The sequence below is a fragment of the Malus domestica genome, chromosome 09 (genome assembly GCF_042453785.1).
Source record: "Malus domestica chromosome 09, GDT2T_hap1".
NCBI lineage: Eukaryota > Viridiplantae > Streptophyta > Magnoliopsida > Rosales > Rosaceae > Malus > Malus domestica.
In genome coordinates, this window is record NC_091669.1 from 3,644,551 (window position 1) to 3,663,140 (window position 18,590).

The window sequence follows — 18,590 nt, forward strand, 5'->3', positions numbered from 1 at the left end:
ATTTGTCAAAAGGTAATCAAGCTTTTATTCTGACAACCAACAATTCAATTAGACAAATAAGCCGGGAGTTAAGTCAATTGGTTATAATATTATAACTACATCTCTTTGCACTCGAGTTACGTTAGTTGGTTAGAGTATTGTGGAACTCAGTTTTAATCTCCAGCGCATTAGTTAGGTTAATTGATGATGATACTATGACTTTTTCTTTACACTCAAGTTAAATTAGTTGGTTAAGATATTGTGGAACCCGAGTTTTAATCTCCACGGCGTGAGTTAAGAGTAATTTAGAGATATCATTCTCAAACAAACAAACATTACAGAGGTTGTCTTTAGACTTTAATCATAATATATATTTGCTTTTAAATAAATAAAATTTTCAAGATGCCCATCAAATAATTCAAGAAAAAGAGGCTTTGTGAAAAATTGATTGGGTTGACAAGATGTTCACTAAAATGCCTATGGTGTTGTTGTACATTTGTGATTTAATTTTTTTTCTTTGGTTCATGATTCAGAGAGCGTATTTGACTCATGAAATTATGCGGCAAGAGAAAAATGTCTTCTGAGCTCCAATACTTGAGGACTTTGATTGCTTGATTCAACAAGCACTGCCTGCTATTGCACCATTTCTCTTGAAGAAATTAAGTTCAATCGTGACACGTAAATCACCGTCGCCTTTGTCGTGTATAATACAACTATTTGTATTATGTATGCGAATCATTATCTCATAAGGCAACTTGTAAAGACTCGGGTTCTACTTCTGTAACATAAACGATGAGTGATGTGGTTTAGTAATATAATACATGTATAATAACATTGTGATTTATGCTCTTCTGGGATTAAGATTCGCGTGTGTACCTTTTTCAAACCTTGATCGTCGAGCTACATGGCGTATATGGCTTTCGTTCCTTCGCAAGTGTTCATCGATTCTACACGGTTGGGATAGTAGGGGTCCGGAAAACTCAATGTCACGCTTCTCTTCCGCAATGTAATCCTATTACGTTGTTGAAGGATAAGTCATGGTAATTAAGCGTAAAGCATTTGGATCAACTGTATCAAAGATGATGGTTTTGTTCTATATTCTTACCGTGTTGTTTCCGGTATCATCTGGCTCTTCTGTACTAGTAAGTTCAGACGCGTCGAAAGTTCTAAGCTTTCGTATAGCCATCCTGCCAGTTCTATGTCCTTGTTTTAGGTCATATGTACTCCGTGCGAAATTTGCATCAAGTGCACTGAACTGACTTTTCGAGCCGTCTGAAACTGCGGATTGAGTACCATCCTCAGTTCCCCTTTTAGCCCATGCAAAACCGCTTGCTGCTGAGGTTTGTACGGAAGACAATGTACTATCTCCCAGTGATGCATTCAACTCGCAATTCTCCGAAACTGTATCAAATTGCGGTTTTAGATTAGATTCGCGGCGCAGAAGCCCTCCTTTCGCCCTCAGGATAAGTGGGTTACCACCATTCATTCTACGAGCAGATTGAGTATGATCGTCTTGCCCATCCTGCACACCCAAAGGATTAATCATTCAGTTAGAACTAGCTTGCTTCATGCTTCATGCTTCCATAACAAAAAAACACACACTGCCACACGCGCAGGCGAGCATGAATAGAAATAGAGAAAGACCTCTTTTGGTGCCAATTTAGCGGAACTATTTGACTCGAGCAAGGCCTTACGGACTCTCCTTGGTTTCCTTGTCTCTCGTGCTCGAATACCAGGTTTTTTTCTGAATAATGTAACAAATACAGCCGTCTAAGTAAACAATTGAAATCACTTCTAAGTAAACATCGCAATTAGAAATGAAAACACCCGCAGAGTCCTACTGACATCTGAATTACAACCTTAGTTTAAACGAAAAATTTTACCTTTGTGATTCCTCCCGAATTTTAGCATCCATTTCTTTGGTAGGAGGATACTTTGGCAAATGTGACGGATCGCATGCATAAGGCTTTGTTTTGAAGTACTGCAATAAGAGATGCCAAGACAAAGAAGTAAACCAGTAAGGGCAGAATTTTTTATGCTCTTAAGAACGTCTCTTCAAACAACGTTGAAAGTAATTTGCCGTCATAAAGTTTTGAGAGTATATTTTTGAAGAAATGTACCTCGGACATTAGGGCAGAGGAGACAGTCCCGCGTTTGTAAGGTTCTACCGAAAGAAGATTCTCTAACATGTCTACTGCAGTAGTTGGAAATTCTTTACACCTCTCCCTAAGAGAACTTTCGTAAGTGTGCTGCGGTTTAAACATAGTTGCGTGAGGAAGCTTTGACGTTTTCCAGTATTCTTCAGGAGGCGAACCACAAAGCTTGAAAATTTTGTGCAGTTGTTCGACCTATAAAACGAGAGGGGAGCTATTAACTTCATCTCGAATTCTAAATCCCATATTGCTAAGGAGGACTCTATTTAAAATCCCTAATTAGAGAAACTTTTAGCGTTGGACGTTAACGTTGTAAGTAATCACCTCGGTTCTTCCTTTAAGGATAGGCTTTCCTAGAAACAGTTCTGCAAATACACAGCCCACGCTCCAGAGATCCACCGAAACTCCATACTCAGTTGCCCCCATCAAAAGTTCAGGAGGACGGTACCACAAGGTCACCACACGACTTGTCAGTGGTTGCTTGCTCTTTGAGTTAACGACATTAGCCAATCCAAAATCTCCCAACTTTAGAATCCCATCGTCGTTTACCAAAATATTCGAGGCCTTGATATCTCGATGCATAATACCTCTTAAGTGACAGTGCTCGACTGCGGATAATAGCTGCCTCAAATAACATTTAATCTACACAGAAGAAAGACCAACCAAACTTATTGACTTGTCTGGCAACGTTCAAACGGTTCAACAAAACTTGTTAGGCAAGAAACTAACCTGCATGTCGCTGAATTTGATCTCGGGACTAGCTACAAGTCCTGCAAGATCGTGCTCCATGTACTCGAATACGAGATATATGCTATTTGATGATCGAGATGTTATTATGCCCTCCAATTTCATGATGTTCGGATGATCAAGCCTGCGAAGAATCATAATCTCTCGAGCCATAAACCTAATACTCTCTGGTTGAAAATTGTCAAATCGCACTTTCTTGAGTGCAACAATCCTCCCAGTTTCGACTTCCTTAGCTCGGAACACACTGCTGTATGTACCTTGTCCAATCTGCACGCATCGAAATGAACTGATGTAAAAAAATCAATAAACTGTAAGCAAATTCCAAAATTTTAAAACTGTAGGGCAAAGCATTAGAAACTACCATTGAATTACATCAAGAACAAAATCCCCTTACAAGTTTTTGAAGGCTTGCACATTTAAACAAACTAAAGATGTGCACTTGCAATTAGATTTATTAGTGATTAATTAATAATGTCATTAAAACTAATGGAAAATGGGAAGATGATCCATGAAAATGTACCTTTTCCAACTTCTCGTAAGCATCAGCTTTGAGGGGGATCCACCCATAAATGACCTCGCCGGCGGCGGCGCTGAGCCAAGAGGGCCAGCCGGCGGAGACTTGCTCTGCCTCCAAAGAAGAACGACTGGAAAAACCCAACCTGAAGCTAAAGGCGCTACCTTTCCCGCCATTGTGACTATTATGGCTGTGATAAGACCCCTCCTTCTCTTTCCTGCTCTTCTTCGACTCTCTCCCGCAGACGACGCTCCGATCCTCCGACACGTCGCCCGGTCGATGATTCTGGGGGTCCTTCTTGCTACCACTCTTCTTAAATTCCGAAGAGTTCGATTTGGACTTTGCTTTGGATTTGGATCGGCTGACGTTGTTGTTGGTGGTGGCGGCGGAGGCGGAGTTGTCCTTTTTCAAGGAAGATGAAGAGGGCTGGAGGAGGACGGAGCCATTGTGGGAAACTGCGGCCGAGTACTCGTAACAAGGAGAAGCCGTGGCAGCCGCCCTCTTGGAGCTGATGCAACCCATTCACCGCCACCGCCAAATCCCGCCAGCATCTATCGATCGGATAATGTGGGGGGTAGATCGCCGATGGATCGAACGGCGGAGATCGGGAGAAGGGTCGATAAGGGGGAGGGGCACCCCTACAGCGTGAGGGCAGTCTCAAAAATGGGTTCTCATTTTCTTCAAGCCAAAGAAAATCGAGAAAACAGAGGCGGCCATATTTGGGTGGTTGTCCCAACGAGCCGGTCGTCCTCCCTCCTCGGTTATTGCGAAATGTGCGGGGGGGATTATGAGGATGTCGCGACTAACGGACCGGAAACAGAGGAAGCAACAGCAACATCGTTTTCACAGTCGACATTGATTTGCGTACGTGGGTCCCTGTTTTTTCTTCATCTTTTCTCTTTCTCTGTTTTTGTTTTTGCTTTTGTATTTTATTTTTGGGGTTTGTGATTTGGGAAAAGAGGAAAAGGTGGGAAATGTAACCGTTGTTGTTTGTTGGTTGCTTTCATGCTTTCATGGTGTTTGGTGCGGTGTACCTGGTTGGACAATGGACAGTCAGTCGCACAGTGACACGGAAAAGAGAGAAAAGGGTAGGAAAGTTTAGAGATGGAAGCTAGTAGGAAGTACTTCCGCACACAAGTGCTTCTTTTAGAAGCATTTAAAAAAAACATGAAAGTACTTTCGTGGCGCGTCTTCAGAGAATATTTCCACACTATATAAACGTTTTAAAATTTTTTTCTGACAAACATAGTCAAAAACATTTTGAATTATCAAAAAACACGTTTAGTTATTCCAAAAGCTATCAAAAAACACGTTTAATCATTCCAAGAGCATGTCGCCTAAGAAACTTGAGAGAGAGAGAGAGAGTTGTGTGATGAGTGATGTTGTATGAAATGGGGAGGTGAGGGTGGTGGTGATGGAGGTTGCAGGCCAACTACCCAACAGCCTTGGTGCTTTGTATGATTATATATCCAGATGCAGGCTATATATTATTAGCTTTTTTGTCGCCCCTGTATTTTTGTTTGGTTTTGGATCTTTGGCTCCTCCACTTGTTCGATAGAAAAAAAAAAGCAATAAATAAATAAAAATAAAACACACAATCTTTCCTAATCCACATCAAATTGTTTACAATATACGTCTGTGTTAGCAGACCATGCTATTCAATGATTACCAGTTTAAATTCATTAATTCTTTTTCATTAAATAGTACGTGAATTAAAAGTTGTTACCTATTATAATCCTAACGTATTTCCTCACTCTCCGTCACTTGTGACTTGAGCTAATTGAAATGTTTAATGTTTGTTAATTAAAGTTGTGCTAAATTTTATGAGTTGGGAAATAAGCAATTTCGGATTAGATAAATAAATAATTGGTTCAAATTATTGAGTGTTTCAGTTCCTTATGTGAGCTGTTCGACGTTGGAACAGTTATTTGGACGCACACACTAATTTATGACGTGTTTACTAACTCGAAATTAGAGAATGAGGATCCTCTCCTGGCCTCTTTGTGAGAATCCTGATAATCCTCAAATCGTGTTTGTTCATCATACATCGTACGGTCAGAAATCATTGTAAATAATCTTATTTTAAATTAAATATGAATACTACTTGTCGGAAACTGACCGCACGATATACGATAGATGGACACGATTTGAAAATTCTCAGATCCTTATAAAGAGGATCCGGAGAGGATCCTCCTGGGAAATTAGAACACATTTACGATGTATTTTCGCAGTCAAAATACAAACAATATCCCAAATGGCAAATGAGTTGTCCTGCTTCAACTTCTTTTGGTCGCTTTTGTGCCGCTCATATAACAGCCCACATAAGCAGGTACCGACAAAAAGTATGAACATCTCAAATGAGCAATTAAGCAGAAGCAAGCGGGACACAATAGCCAGGTAGCTTTGCTTTGTTCCAGTAAAAAGAAAAAGCCCAAAAACGTGCCTGTACCCTTTTCATGAAACGGATGTCTCGCATTTGCTATATCTTTGAACGGCACACGAGCTTATACATGAGAAATGTAACCAGAAAGAAACAACCAACATAGACGGAAATAACTGAAAAAATCCAGGTAGATTCAAAGCACATTTATACATCAGTTGTATACTTGTATATTCGCATTTCCTCGAGAAGTAAGTCTATATGAATACGACCCTATTTCTGCATTCGAATTTACAAATAATGTCGGGCCTATGCAGCCAAGCCTATAAACCATCCACATGTGCAGCAGTACATATCAAAAAGATCACACACCTTCTCTGTATTTGTTCATTTTGCATCGTGTTAGTTGGTTGGACTTGAATACTGACCTTTACTTAACGGATTTCACCAAAGCACTTTAAACAAAGATTTGTTCTTCTTTTAGCTGAAGAAGTACCGGTCTCTGGTCATTGTTTCCATATTCTCTCCCTTTGAGTAGGGTATGCTGTGAAGCCCCAGACGCTGGTGGTTTTAACTGTGATGCACTATTATTGGCCGTGTTGTGGCTGCTGTTTCTTGCTGCTGGAACATCATGGTTGTGTTTCCCCTCGTATGTAGTGATGACGGCTTTGGCGTCAGTGGAAGCTCTCTCAACATGCTTACGGACATTGCATCCCGCAAAAGTGCATTTGTAATAGCTTCTGTAAACAAGTTAGTATTAGAAAACATGCTCACAAAAGGAAAACCATTTGGAACCAAAAACATTAGTAGTAAATTCTTCACATATTGTAAATGTACGCTAAGGATGTGAAGCTTTAAGATCAGAAAGTAGTTGTTCTTAATCAATCCGAGCATAAGTAATCGTGAATTCATCCCAATCTCTAAAGATTTTTCTGAATTCAACGCTATATATCATCTAATAGTTCTTGATTTCACCTCCATCCATTAAACAATATGCAAAATTCTCGGAATACTTAATTGCCCTTTTTAAATTCTGGCCAAGAAACATGCAAGCCTATTAATTCATTAATAGTGAATATTAACATGTCAGAAACAATTTAGCAAGAACAACCTGCTTGCCTTTGCACCCTACTGTTAATTTTTTAATTTGATCATAATTAAACAAGTGTGTGTAAGAAACTAAATAAGATGTATGTTAATCATTTTCCTATGTCTTTATCCTATTACAAATAGATTAAAATTTAGAATTTTACAATTTATCATAGATAGTATTATTAGTCATAATAAATTAGTATGGAGTAATTTTATTTGATTTTTTACTATACAAAATTGATAACGAAAAGGATTGATGTGTACATTTTTGTATGTGAATACAATTTTCTTTATAAAAGTGAAGCTAAGTTCAAGGAAATTGCGGAGAATCAAGCTTTAGTGCAAAAATGGCTAGTCAATTCATAATTTTCGACTCCTTATTAAGAATAACCCATTTTATTGAAATAGGTCTGATCCATGAGTTTATGATTATTATTTCTTCTTCTACATGCTTTAAACCCGATTCATAACTTTTTCTTATAATCAACCCATATCACATACTAATTGTATTATGTTTTTGTACATTTTACCCTATATTATGCAGGTGAATTTATGTTAATTTTAGTACTTTGTTGGAAGTTATTAGAAAGATTGAAAGAAAAAAAAAGAATAGATGGAAAATTAAAAAAATTAACAGTAGGGTGCAAATTGACTAATTATGAGAGTTGAGGGGAGAAATTGGCCAAATTAAAGTTGAGGGGGGAAATTGACTAATTATGAGAGTTGAGGGGAAAATTGGCCAAAATTAAAGTTGAGGGGGGAAATTGGCCAATGGTCACAAATTCAGGAGGGGAATTGATGAATACCTCATATAATGCAATCAGTAAAACTGAAAATAAGAAGCATTTATATGGAGGAAGTTACCACCTCGGATGAGGATTCCCTTTGACCACCTTTTGCCCGTACTTGCGCCACCTATAACCATCATCTAAAAGATCAACTTCACTCCTTGTTTGCACAATGATTTTTGGTTCTGTGACCGTCTTATGTGGCAAAGCTACCTCAGATGCGCCAACGTCTATGTTTCTGCACTCACATACAAGGATACTTGAATATTAAGAAGAAAGAAATGTAAACAATATACTATGATTTTATGCAAAATGATAGGCTTGAAAATACCTTCTCTTTGCATTAGGTTCATCAGCATCTCCCTCTTCTCTACTTTCCCCATCGCCCAACTCTTCATTGTCATTTTCCCCCGGTAACTGTCCAGGAGCGGCTTGAGTAGATTCTTGATCCATCTCACGTCGTGAGTACGAAGCTACATTTTCACTTGACCTATTTGAATCTCCTATCCTTCTTTGTAATCCGTTTTCAGGCTTAGGCCCATTCAGATCACCATCTTTTGGGCGTTTACTCGGTTGAGGGACTTCATGGTTATGCTGCCCCTTGTAGATAATCTCAGTTATTTCGCCATTAGGAGAACGCTCGACTTTCTTTTTGACAGGGCAATTCATATGTGTGCATTTGTAGTAGCTTCGAGGAAATTCACTGCCTTTAACCTGCTTCTGCCCATATTTCCGCCAGTTGTAGCTATCGTCTGCAGGTCTATCAGTGGATGAAGGTTGGTATTTCTTATCAGAATGAGATGCCTCTGGGGATTGCCTTGCAGAACTTTTAGTATTAGATGTTGAGGGCAATGTCTGCTGCTGTGAAGCTTCATTGGGCATTAAGGATAGTTGACGTTCCTCTGGCTCTGTTGGGGGTGCTACTGAAGAAGGTTGATACTCAGGTTGCATGTACACACGAGATTGGGCTAGTGCAGCTTGAGCAGTAACCTGTGCCAAGGCCTGCTGGTGTGACATTCCAAATGGACTCTGCATCAATATGAAGAACAATACATGAATACCGGATACTAATTCAAGTCAGCCACTTTCAGAAATCATATTGTAGTGTGTAGAAAGACAATGGGGAACGAAACACCAACACGAACATAGTTCCATATCGTCTGTCACAAAAATGCATCAACAAATTGACATGTTTAACCAGCTTTGAGGAACTTTTAACAAATTGTACAGGATGTTAAACGAAGGTCCCTTTCGAACAAGATTGCATCATACATAACCTAATCTAACCACACTAAACAAATAAACTCGTGATTGGCGAATCGAATAATATAAATTATGCTCAACACAGAGGCACAAGAAGCACCAACATACAGCTTTTGCAAATGGCATAACAAAGTTGATGTTTTGTACAGAAATCTAACTTTCGTTGCACACAATTTTGTGAAGAAATCCATCATTTCGTGACAAAATTGGTGGAAAGAAAGCAACTTTAACCAAAACCCATCATTCTGCAATACCATATTCCAATACTCAACACAAAAGAAAGCACATTTTACTTTAACTTTGACGTAGCAGCCCAACAGTAACTAACCAAACTCTCACCAACCACCAACAAAACAGAGCAAACCCAAGAGTGACAGTAAATTTCGTACAGATTAGATAAAATTTACCTGAGGTGAATAAAAGCCAGGCGAGTTGAGCAACCCAGAGGGGCTGAGCCCCGGAGGAACAGTAAACAATGGCGGCCGAGCCACCGCCAAACTCATCGGCCTGCTCTGCTTAAACCCGGAACTACCCTCCCCGCTTTCGGAACCTCCGCCTGATTTTCTCAAACCATCAGCTGGGTTCTCGGTAAAAAAGCTCATCCCCCTGGTGGAACCCACCGGCGAGCCCATAGCTCCGGCTAGGAGCTGAGAGAAGGACCTGAAATCCGACTCAGGGTAGGTGTCGAAGAAGTTCGAGACCAGAGTCATCGGGCCCGGGCTCGCCCCAGATCCGCCGCTGAAAAAGGCCTCTGCGGACGGCCGCGGGGGGAGTGTTATCACCGGTCTTTGCGTCGGCAGCAGCGGCGGTGCTGAAACTGTGACTCTGTCAGAGTCTTGGGTTTTGGCGGCCATTGATAAGTATATCAAGCAATCAAGCAAGCAGCTTTTTCCTCTGTTTTCCTCTCTCAAAAATCCTCTGTTTTTCTCTCTCTAAAACTCTCTGTTTTCCTGTGTTGTTTTTGCTGCAGGTGGTGGTGTTTGCTTGGTTTTGTGCTCTCTGCTCTCAGAAGAAATCGATTGGGTTTTTTGGTGGTTTCGTGCTGTCCCGAACTTCAAGTGGAAAGTCCACGGAGCAGAAAATGGACAATGACAATTATTATTGGTTTTTATATTTAATTTTTAACTCTGTTTAATTAGTTTAATTAAAGGAAAACTAATGAAAAGGGTTTGAAAACTTTGAGTTTTAATGATAAGAACAAAATAAAGGGTAAAGTGAATAGTACCAGAATTGACTTTTTAGTGTAAAAAATGTGGTTTTTCGTTAAAGTAAACAGTACCGGATGCTTTTTGTTAAAGCTCCCTTTAATTAATTAATTTTTATATATTTTCTGGAGATTTTATGGTTTAGTTATGTCCAAATGGCAAATATGCTCCAAGGTGAAAATTTGAGACCGATGGAAGTTTGGGACTTCAATCTTTTGTTGCCCTACGAGACCGGCAACTAGGGTCAAGACAACTTAGACAACCCACAACACAACGAAAACATTAGGGGTCGTCTAAGGTTGTTTTCAAAATGATTGGCATCTAAGGGCTCATTTAAAGTTGCAATGGAACATCTTTATCATCGATAGTTTTGAAGTTAAATCTTTTACTACAGTGTATTATGTTTGGAGGGAGTGGAACAACCATAGATTCAAGAACTCATGTCAACCCGTTATGTGGTTCTCAACTCAATTAAGTTCACCATTAGACTTCCATTGAATTCTTTGAAAATCACTCATTTCGCTGCTAATTACTCTACTTTACGGGAATGGAATATAACTATGAATAGTTAGTGCTTATTTTTGCTGCTTTGATGCAGCGTTGTTAGCTTTGCTATCTATTTTTCTTATAGCTGCATCTCTTTGTTGCGTATTTGTATTTTCATCTACTCTTTGCTGCTTGTATTCTTTTTTTCTCATCAATATATTTTATTTATAACAAAATGACTAAAATTTGTTTTTTGAATTAATTTTTAGTAAAAATGTAAGTAAATTCTGGAAAGTACTTAAATTGTTTTTGGAAGCCAAAAATATTTTTTTTATAAGCGCTTTCAGTCATTTTAAAAACACTCCCGACTAAAACACTTCTAAAACTTCGCTCTATTGCAAAATACTTGTAATTCAATTGATTAAAAATATTTACCTTTGTATATGAGTTATGACTAAAGTAAAAAAAAAAAACTCCATTTTACAGCTTCTAACTATTATTAAGGGAAAATTTACATGTACCAAAATGAAACCTTAAAATACCGATATAATGATATACACTCACGAGAAATTTTTAGTATGCCCGAAACAAAAAATGCTAGACTATATGTAATTCTACAAGTATAACACAAATGTGAAAATACATTGCATGTAATACAAAGCTTTGTGAAAATGCGGCAACAGAGGGACCCACGACAGATAAAGCCCACTCTGATTAGGTTATCATCATCAATTGTGATGGACCCAGTGCTTCTGATTAAATATCAAATGAAGGGAAGATATTAGGAACCGGATTCCCTCCGGATTCCAAACAACTGAGCACCCTGAGCAATAAATCAGATACGTTGAAATTTGATCTAACGGTTACAATTATTATAACTTTAGAGGAGCCTCTTATTTGTAGCCGCTGGATTAAATTTCAACGATCCAGTATCATTGCTCTCAGTTTTTGGGGATCCGGTTCCAAGATATCCCCAACTTTTAATTGGAGGCAGATTCTCTACCCTCCCACTTCCTGTGTCTTCCCGCGCCCTCCTGTTTTATGTGATCACGGTTAAACCATGTCAACATTTTATATATATATTTTTAGAGATCATAAGGCAAAAAAAAAAAATAATATAAAATATTGACGTGGCTTAACTATGACCACATAAAAAGAAGAGCACGGGAAGACACAGAAAGTGGGAGGGCAAAGAATCTGCCTCCCTTTTAATTTTAGGAAAACAAATGAAAATGGCTTGAAAACTTTGAGTTTTAATGATAAGGACAAAATAAAGGGTCAGTGAATAGTACCAGAATTGACTTTTTAGTGTAAAAATAAGATTTTTCGTTAAAGTGAACAGTACCGGGTGCTTTTCATTAAAGTTCCTTTAATTTTCTTACATTGTCCTTTTGAATTTAATTATTCTTTTTCCCAACCAAAAAATTAATTTATTATTCCTATATTTTAAATTTTATATTTATCATTTATCACCTTCTTTATTTTTCTTTTATTTTGTATGAGGCCATGATCCTTTTATATTATCAGCCAACGCAAGCAACCGCCATTGAGCTCTGACTTTTTGACATCTAAATTTAAAACATTAAAAAGAAAAAAAGTAAAAATGTTACACGCGACGCTCTCAGTTTTTAATTATATATATATACATTTTCATGAATAATTGTCAAAAATTAATTTCGTCGCTACAACTAAATTTCCCCGGTAAACTACCCCAGAGCTCCCGGCGAAGTGTCGAAACGTGGCAAAAGAACATTCTAGCAGTCGCATTGAAGAAAATTCGAAAATCGACATTAATATTTGTTAACAATTTTGATCAAAAAATAATAATATTGTGTTAGCTGTAAAACTAGGCGTGGATAGTTAAATTTGTTGACGTACGCAAGGTTTGCACATGTTTTGAAATTTGAGAAAAAGGTCAATTTATAAACAGCTGGATTCGCTTGCTTCGTACGCTTTACAAATCCACACCACGAGTATCGTGTATGGAAAATTAGTTCTCATTGGAAGGATTGTGTGTAATTTATCAACTTTTAGGATATTTGGCCAGTTAGGTTAGTTGGAGCGGAAATGTGTCATCTTATACATATTTTTCGTAGTTTGAATGAGTTAAAAGTAGAATATCGTTTGATACAGTGAAAAATAAAACAACATTCCATCTTGGATTTAGTCATTGTTTTAGTTATTTGGTCAATTTAGTCCCCGTGTTTTCAACTTTGCCAATTTGGTCCTTGTGTTTATCTCTGTGAGCCAATACGACATTTCCATCTAATATTTGCAAAAAAATTATTTATTTGATCTAAAATATTTAAAAAGGAAATCAAATTAAAAATAAAACAAAAATTACTCTCCTCCCTAACGTTACTTCCCTCTGTTTTCTATGTCATAACCTTATTAATCTTTCAAATTGGAAGTTTTTTCTCTTATATGTGTTATTTTTTATTGATTTGCATTTTTCTGTAAAAATAAAGGGTGATTATATCTCTTATAATTTTTCTTATGAATTTTTTAACAAAGATTGAATGAAATGTCTTTAATTGGCTAACAGAGATAAACACAATGACTAAATTGGCCAAATTGAAAACACAAAGACTAAATTGACCATATGGCTATAACACATGGACCATTTTGACATTTAAGCCTTTTCACATACCTCCGATGCCATGCTAGTAGTATTACCGTAATCCTCTTTGACCTTCTACCCTCCTCAACTTAATTCCATTTCTTGATTTTTCTTTGATCTATTAAATTCAGAAGCTAAGAAAATGGAGTGTAAGAGGTAAAAAGAAGAGTTATGAAACTAGAAACTTGAACTTAGGTGCAAAGAGACAGACGACTCAAATCAGCATGACAGTGCATAGTTGAGTGTTGAGTGAAAATCCATTTCATGTATGACGTGTGTGTGACTTGAATAAGAGGTAACCCAGAAAGTTTAAAGTCTGCCAACTGTAGAATCCCCATACCAATAATAGAAGCAGAAAGGTGGGACTTGGAGTAGTTGCATTAAACTTTGGTGGGGATCTTGGATTTTCATATTTTGGTAGTTGGGGGCAGCAACAGCAAAAGGGACATTATCATATCTCAAATTTTCAACCAAGTTGTGCTCCTCAAATTAAGATCTTCTATGGATTTTTGTGTCCGGAGTTAGATGATTCGAAAACCTAAACCACTCATTTTAAATTTTACGGCTTCTATCCACACATACAAAACGAAAGGTCCGAATTTTTCTCTTAAGCGATCCGAATCTTCGTATGTGTTGTCTCTAGACACAGATCCGGAGTAATTCGTGATCCGCATGTTATTATATCATATGAGCGTATGGATTACAACATGGTCCCATCACAAGCTGCAAATTGTCAACTTGTATTTAATTTTTGTGCATAAATGTTTATTTCTGGTTGCACAAAATCAAATTTGTTTAGCCACAAATTTCAATTTTCTTTCCCTTTTTAACAAAAATATATAACGACGTGAATAGTACTTGACTCCTCTCAATAGCAGGAGTTCCTCCTCGGAAATGGGAGTTCCTGCTTTCCATCTAACGATTGTTTGACAAAATGGGATTCTCTCTCCTCCTTTTTCCATTCCATTCAATTTCCTCCGCTCATATTCTCTATTTTATCTTTTTTTTTCTATAAAAAATTAATATAAAATGTTGATGTGACTTAACCATGATCATTTAAATAGAAGGGGAGAGAAAAAAAGAGGAAAGATAATTCCACTCCTAGTTTGACACACAGATAGAGATTTTCATTTTTGTGATTTTGACGGGATGTTTATGTATATATGTTAAGCTTTGATTTACACAAAGGGGAAACGACTCTTTGCATGAAAGGAGCTTAGCAGTGTCACGACAATATAAGCTACTGTAATTTTCTAATAGGAATTGATATCTTGAGAAAGATTCATAAGAGGAGCAGAAAATTTCACCTTTCTTCTAAAAAATTTACCTTTTAATGGCAAAATACGTACAAAAACAATATACACTTCTCTTACAACAATGGACGCTATGGACCTTACACTTCCTAGTCTCAACTCTTCAACTAGTTCCAAGGCTTCAAGCAAATACAAATTGGCTCATCAAATGGGGTTCTACAGAACGGTGCAAAACCGTGGATGGAAGATACATTTGCCCTTTCAAAAAGCATGTCTCTACAATGGAGATGGAGATATCACATTCTTGTCTCGTAGAAGTAAGTTGTGGAGACGGCCTGACCTTCAACATCGTATGTACGAACCAGTCTCTGTCTCTTGGCAGGACCCTCGAGCCAACAGAACTCCAAATGGAACGATAATGATTCTGCAACATTGTTTCCTACATCGCATGGGCATCCCATGTACATGCCTCCGGGCAATAGAGTCATCTGGTAACCTCCGTTGAAAGTAATCAAGTTGTCCAACTTGATTCCCGTCCAAGGCACATTAGTGGTAACATCACCCGCAGCGGAGGTGGAAGTGATGCCCTGACATAATTTATGAATGATGGGAAATGAAATGTAAGAAAAGACCGATACTTAGCAAAATATAAACCAAAAATAATAGGTATCATTACGTTTTTTGAGTAATGAGTTCTTTGATTATTTGCAATTTTATCAATGAAGCATTTTGATTTTACGTTCCACGTTCTTTCAAGAGGGATTTTATTGGAGTGGAAGATACCTGAATAACTTGGCCCTTATCATCCATCTCAAGTGTTGCTACGGTATCAGCTTCAGCCGTTGTTGATCCATAAACACCGCTTCGTTTTGTTACTGAGTGACCTTTCCACGTACCAAGAAATGGCACAATCCTGTCTGTGTTTTCCTGATACCATTCAAGGAAACTTAATTTTATATATCACAGCCAAAAACAAAAACGTAACTATAAAAACCCAAATTTCAGTGCTACTAGCTTTCTTTGTGAAACTTACCACATTATTGTCGAGGGCAGGAGGAAGAACTGCCCCATCTCCTCTTTCCTCCAGGAAGATGACAATCATTTCGATAATGCCTTTTGGGTCCATGATGTGGAAAGCTCTTATTCGCATATCTTTGTCTAGTGAATGCAGACAACTTTCGCATACAATTGCAGGACGACGGGAAGGAAGCTTTAGATTTCTACACAATGAACAAAAATTGAAGAAGACAAATAGACATAGAGTTAGTAAAACAATTTCAGTTAGAAATTCGACGGAGATCAACATATAATCATGAAAGAAAAGAAACAATGTTGACCAAATGCACCTTAACTCGACAAACCAATGGACGAGGAACATGTTTTTACACAAATTACTATAGTCTCATTGTTTATAGTTTCATCAGGGAATCATAAAGAACATCATTTGAGGGAGGAACCACTCACTTTGGTGATTCTTCACCAGTGTCATCATCCCCAAGAACCCCTTGTCTTAACACAGTTTCTAACATCCCAGCAGTCTGGTACCTTAGCGAAAAAGCTTTCTCATCGGGGAAGAAGCCAATCTGTAGACTAATCACAATGGATGTTCAACAGAAAACAAGTCATCGTAAAAACTAATCTCTCAGCTATATCTTCACAGGCAGTAACCGATTAGCGATCCTATCCCCAAACACTCGGAAAACCTCACCTGTTGATACTTGTCCACAGTAAACATGTTGGTTTCTTTAATTTTGTATTCTGCCCACTCCACCTCATCATCTAATTCAGAAAACGACGTGCTTGATGGAGCCTGCATAATATATAATCTGCAAAGCAAGATATCATCAAATCATCAGAACAAACTAATAATGCTCACTGACATTCAATACACAGTTTGAATTTTGTCCAATCTTAAACTTTTCGCTATCCGAAGCTTACGTTTGAATGAGACTGATGAGTTCACCTTCCCCATAAGAGCTAGCTGCAAGCTTCGTATTCACTTTATGCAACAGATTCCCAACAGTATCAAATTGCTACAAAACCACTCAAACTAATAAATAATCAGAACTAATCAATCATGAGGACCCATCTGACTCCTCTTAAATGAACATAATTTATCTGTTTGGCTGCCCAGAAAATGCAGGAACAAAAATTCAATCTTTCACTAACGAATCCCAGAAACCAAATTAAGGACCAACCAACCCAACAAAATTACATGCATTTTGCTCAGAAGTTTTAAAAGTATTGCAGCCTTGACAAACAAAATATAAAACAAAAGACCATTTTGATTTCCCATCTTTTGCCTCGTGTTCTCAGCAACCAAACACGTGACAAATTTTGGAGAACAAACCAGATACTTACAAAGAAGGAACCTTGCCAATTGCCCACGTTGAGCTTAACAAAGCGGCGAAGATTGTCGATGCTCATGGCTTCCTCGCTGGGCTTTCGAGCTTCGTCTTGAACTGAGGTGGAGGACGACGAGTTGGAAGCTCGGATTAAGGGGCTCCGGATTGTAGAAATGGGGCGAGAAAAGGGGTTTGGGGTGTGAAGGTTGGTGGGTAGGAGTTGGACTTTGTTGAGGCTCCGTGGGTTGGGAATGGGAGGGAGTGAAAGTGAGTAGCAGAAAGTGGAAGCCATGAAAGCAAAGGTAGGAGGATTCTGAGGAAGAAGAGCTCAGCAGAGTACAAATGGCTATTCTGTTTTATCATCTTATCTCAAAATTGGGCTTTTACGGTATTGAAAGAGTCCAACCTCAAAAGCCCATTTTTTTACAACAATAAAAAAGCCTTCAAAGGCCCATGTTTTTTTTTTTTTTTTTTGTTAAAATCATTTGGGTAAAGCTTCTGTAACGGGTTGACATGATAATAACAAGTTACTTAAACAGTCAGATCAATTTTCATTTGCCAAACACAACAAAGACATGACATGACATGAGAAGTGAATTTGCGAATAAGTTTGAGCCGATGTATTTCAGTACAAAAAGTTAACGAATCAAGCTTGAGTTGAGTATCATGTTAAGTTTACATTTATAAAGCATAGTTTGCTCAGTTTCCTTACAACACATAACTCAACAGTCTAAACAAGATACTAATCTACTAGAACAAACATTGATTTTATGGGGGTAAAATTTGAGGGGAAAAAGTGGACGAACTTGAATCAACAAACAAACAAACGAACAAAAACGCGGACCAGACCTAGCTAAATAGCGGCCGAACGTCTTGAACTTAGATCTCATCAATCTTAGGGCTGGTTTGGTATTGTTGTGCTTTGAAAGAAAACTGTTTTTACTGTGTTGTGAGAATAAGTAGTTGTGAAATAAATCAGCATAGTGTTTGGTAAACTTTTTTGTAAAAGTGCTTTTGAAAAAAAAAAGCAGTATTATAGTGTTTGATAAACTTTTATGTAAAACAAATGTGAAAAAAAAAGCTGGGTTTTGCAGCTTTGTGTTTTTGATTTTTTTTCACCCAAAACTGTCAGAAAAAGCTGAAGCTGACTGTTTACCAAACATAAAAAAAGCTTTTATGGCCACTTTTTTCAGAATCACCTCAGTACCAAACCAGAACTTATTCTCTTGCGGGAGCCTGCCTTGATTGATGTCCTAGGCTCGTAGCCAGCGACGGAAAATACTAATTAAAGAGAAAGGGAGTTGACCTCATCTTGTTTCCAAAGCCCTTCCTCATATTTATACCACTTGATAATCCCCAGCAGATCGACCCTAATCCTTTGGCACATGATGCAATGATCTAATTGCATGCAGGTTGTAAATCTTTGCAGCCGAGCAGACATGTTAAGAATAACCGGATCAAGTTTGTCAAGAATTTCATCGTAGTAAGAAGGTGGAGATATTTCAATTACAAGGCAATGTGATATATTGAGAACCTGCAGGTGGCGTAAGCCATCCAATAGAATGAGTAAAGCCTCCTTCCTCATCTTCGTGCACCGGAGGCTTAAGACGTTGAGACGTGAAGAGATGAAACTAGGGTTGAAGCGAATAGTCTAGTACACTCACCCTGAATGATCTTCAGTTCCCTAAACTCTTGCAGTTAACAGAAATCTCCTCCATGAGGTGTGGAGGATCTTCTAGGGAAGGAATCGTCAGCGATTCAAGGT

General features: G+C 38.0%; 3 protein-coding genes across 3 annotated transcripts; all 3 read right to left on the reverse strand.

Moving 5' to 3' along the window:
* Positions 1 to 323: 323 nt before the first annotated feature.
* On the reverse strand, positions 324 to 4,524 carry LOC103411208 (cyclin-dependent kinase C-2 C-like). The gene is made up of 9 exons (XM_008349859.4): positions 3,400 to 4,524; positions 2,862 to 3,146; positions 2,457 to 2,774; positions 2,100 to 2,327; positions 1,863 to 1,960; positions 1,624 to 1,723; positions 1,085 to 1,501; positions 856 to 991; positions 324 to 757 (listed from the first exon to the last, which is right to left on the reverse strand). Exons 1-9 carry the CDS (start codon positions 3,913 to 3,915, stop codon positions 723 to 725), a joined length of 2,133 nt encoding a protein of 710 aa, XP_008348081.2. The 5' UTR covers positions 3,916 to 4,524; the 3' UTR covers positions 324 to 722.
* Positions 4,525 to 5,950: 1,426 nt separating this feature from the next.
* WRKY10 (probable WRKY transcription factor 3) lies at positions 5,951 to 9,855 on the reverse strand. The gene is given in 4 exon segments (NM_001294081.1): positions 5,951 to 6,513; positions 7,733 to 7,891; positions 7,985 to 8,682; positions 9,324 to 9,855. Coding segments are annotated over 4 exon segments (1,587 nt in total). The 5' UTR covers positions 9,771 to 9,855; the 3' UTR covers positions 5,951 to 6,230.
* Positions 9,856 to 14,517: 4,662 nt separating this feature from the next.
* Positions 14,518 to 17,180, reverse strand: LOC103421505 (uncharacterized). The gene is made up of 7 exons (XM_008359548.4): positions 16,842 to 17,180; positions 16,419 to 16,513; positions 16,189 to 16,306; positions 15,945 to 16,063; positions 15,514 to 15,700; positions 15,264 to 15,407; positions 14,518 to 15,067 (listed from the first exon to the last, which is right to left on the reverse strand). The coding sequence occupies exons 1-7, from the start codon at positions 17,115 to 17,117 to the stop codon at positions 14,777 to 14,779; spliced, it is 1,230 nt and encodes a 409-aa protein (XP_008357770.2). The 5' UTR covers positions 17,118 to 17,180; the 3' UTR covers positions 14,518 to 14,776.
* Between the last annotated feature and the right edge of the window lie 1,410 nt (positions 17,181 to 18,590).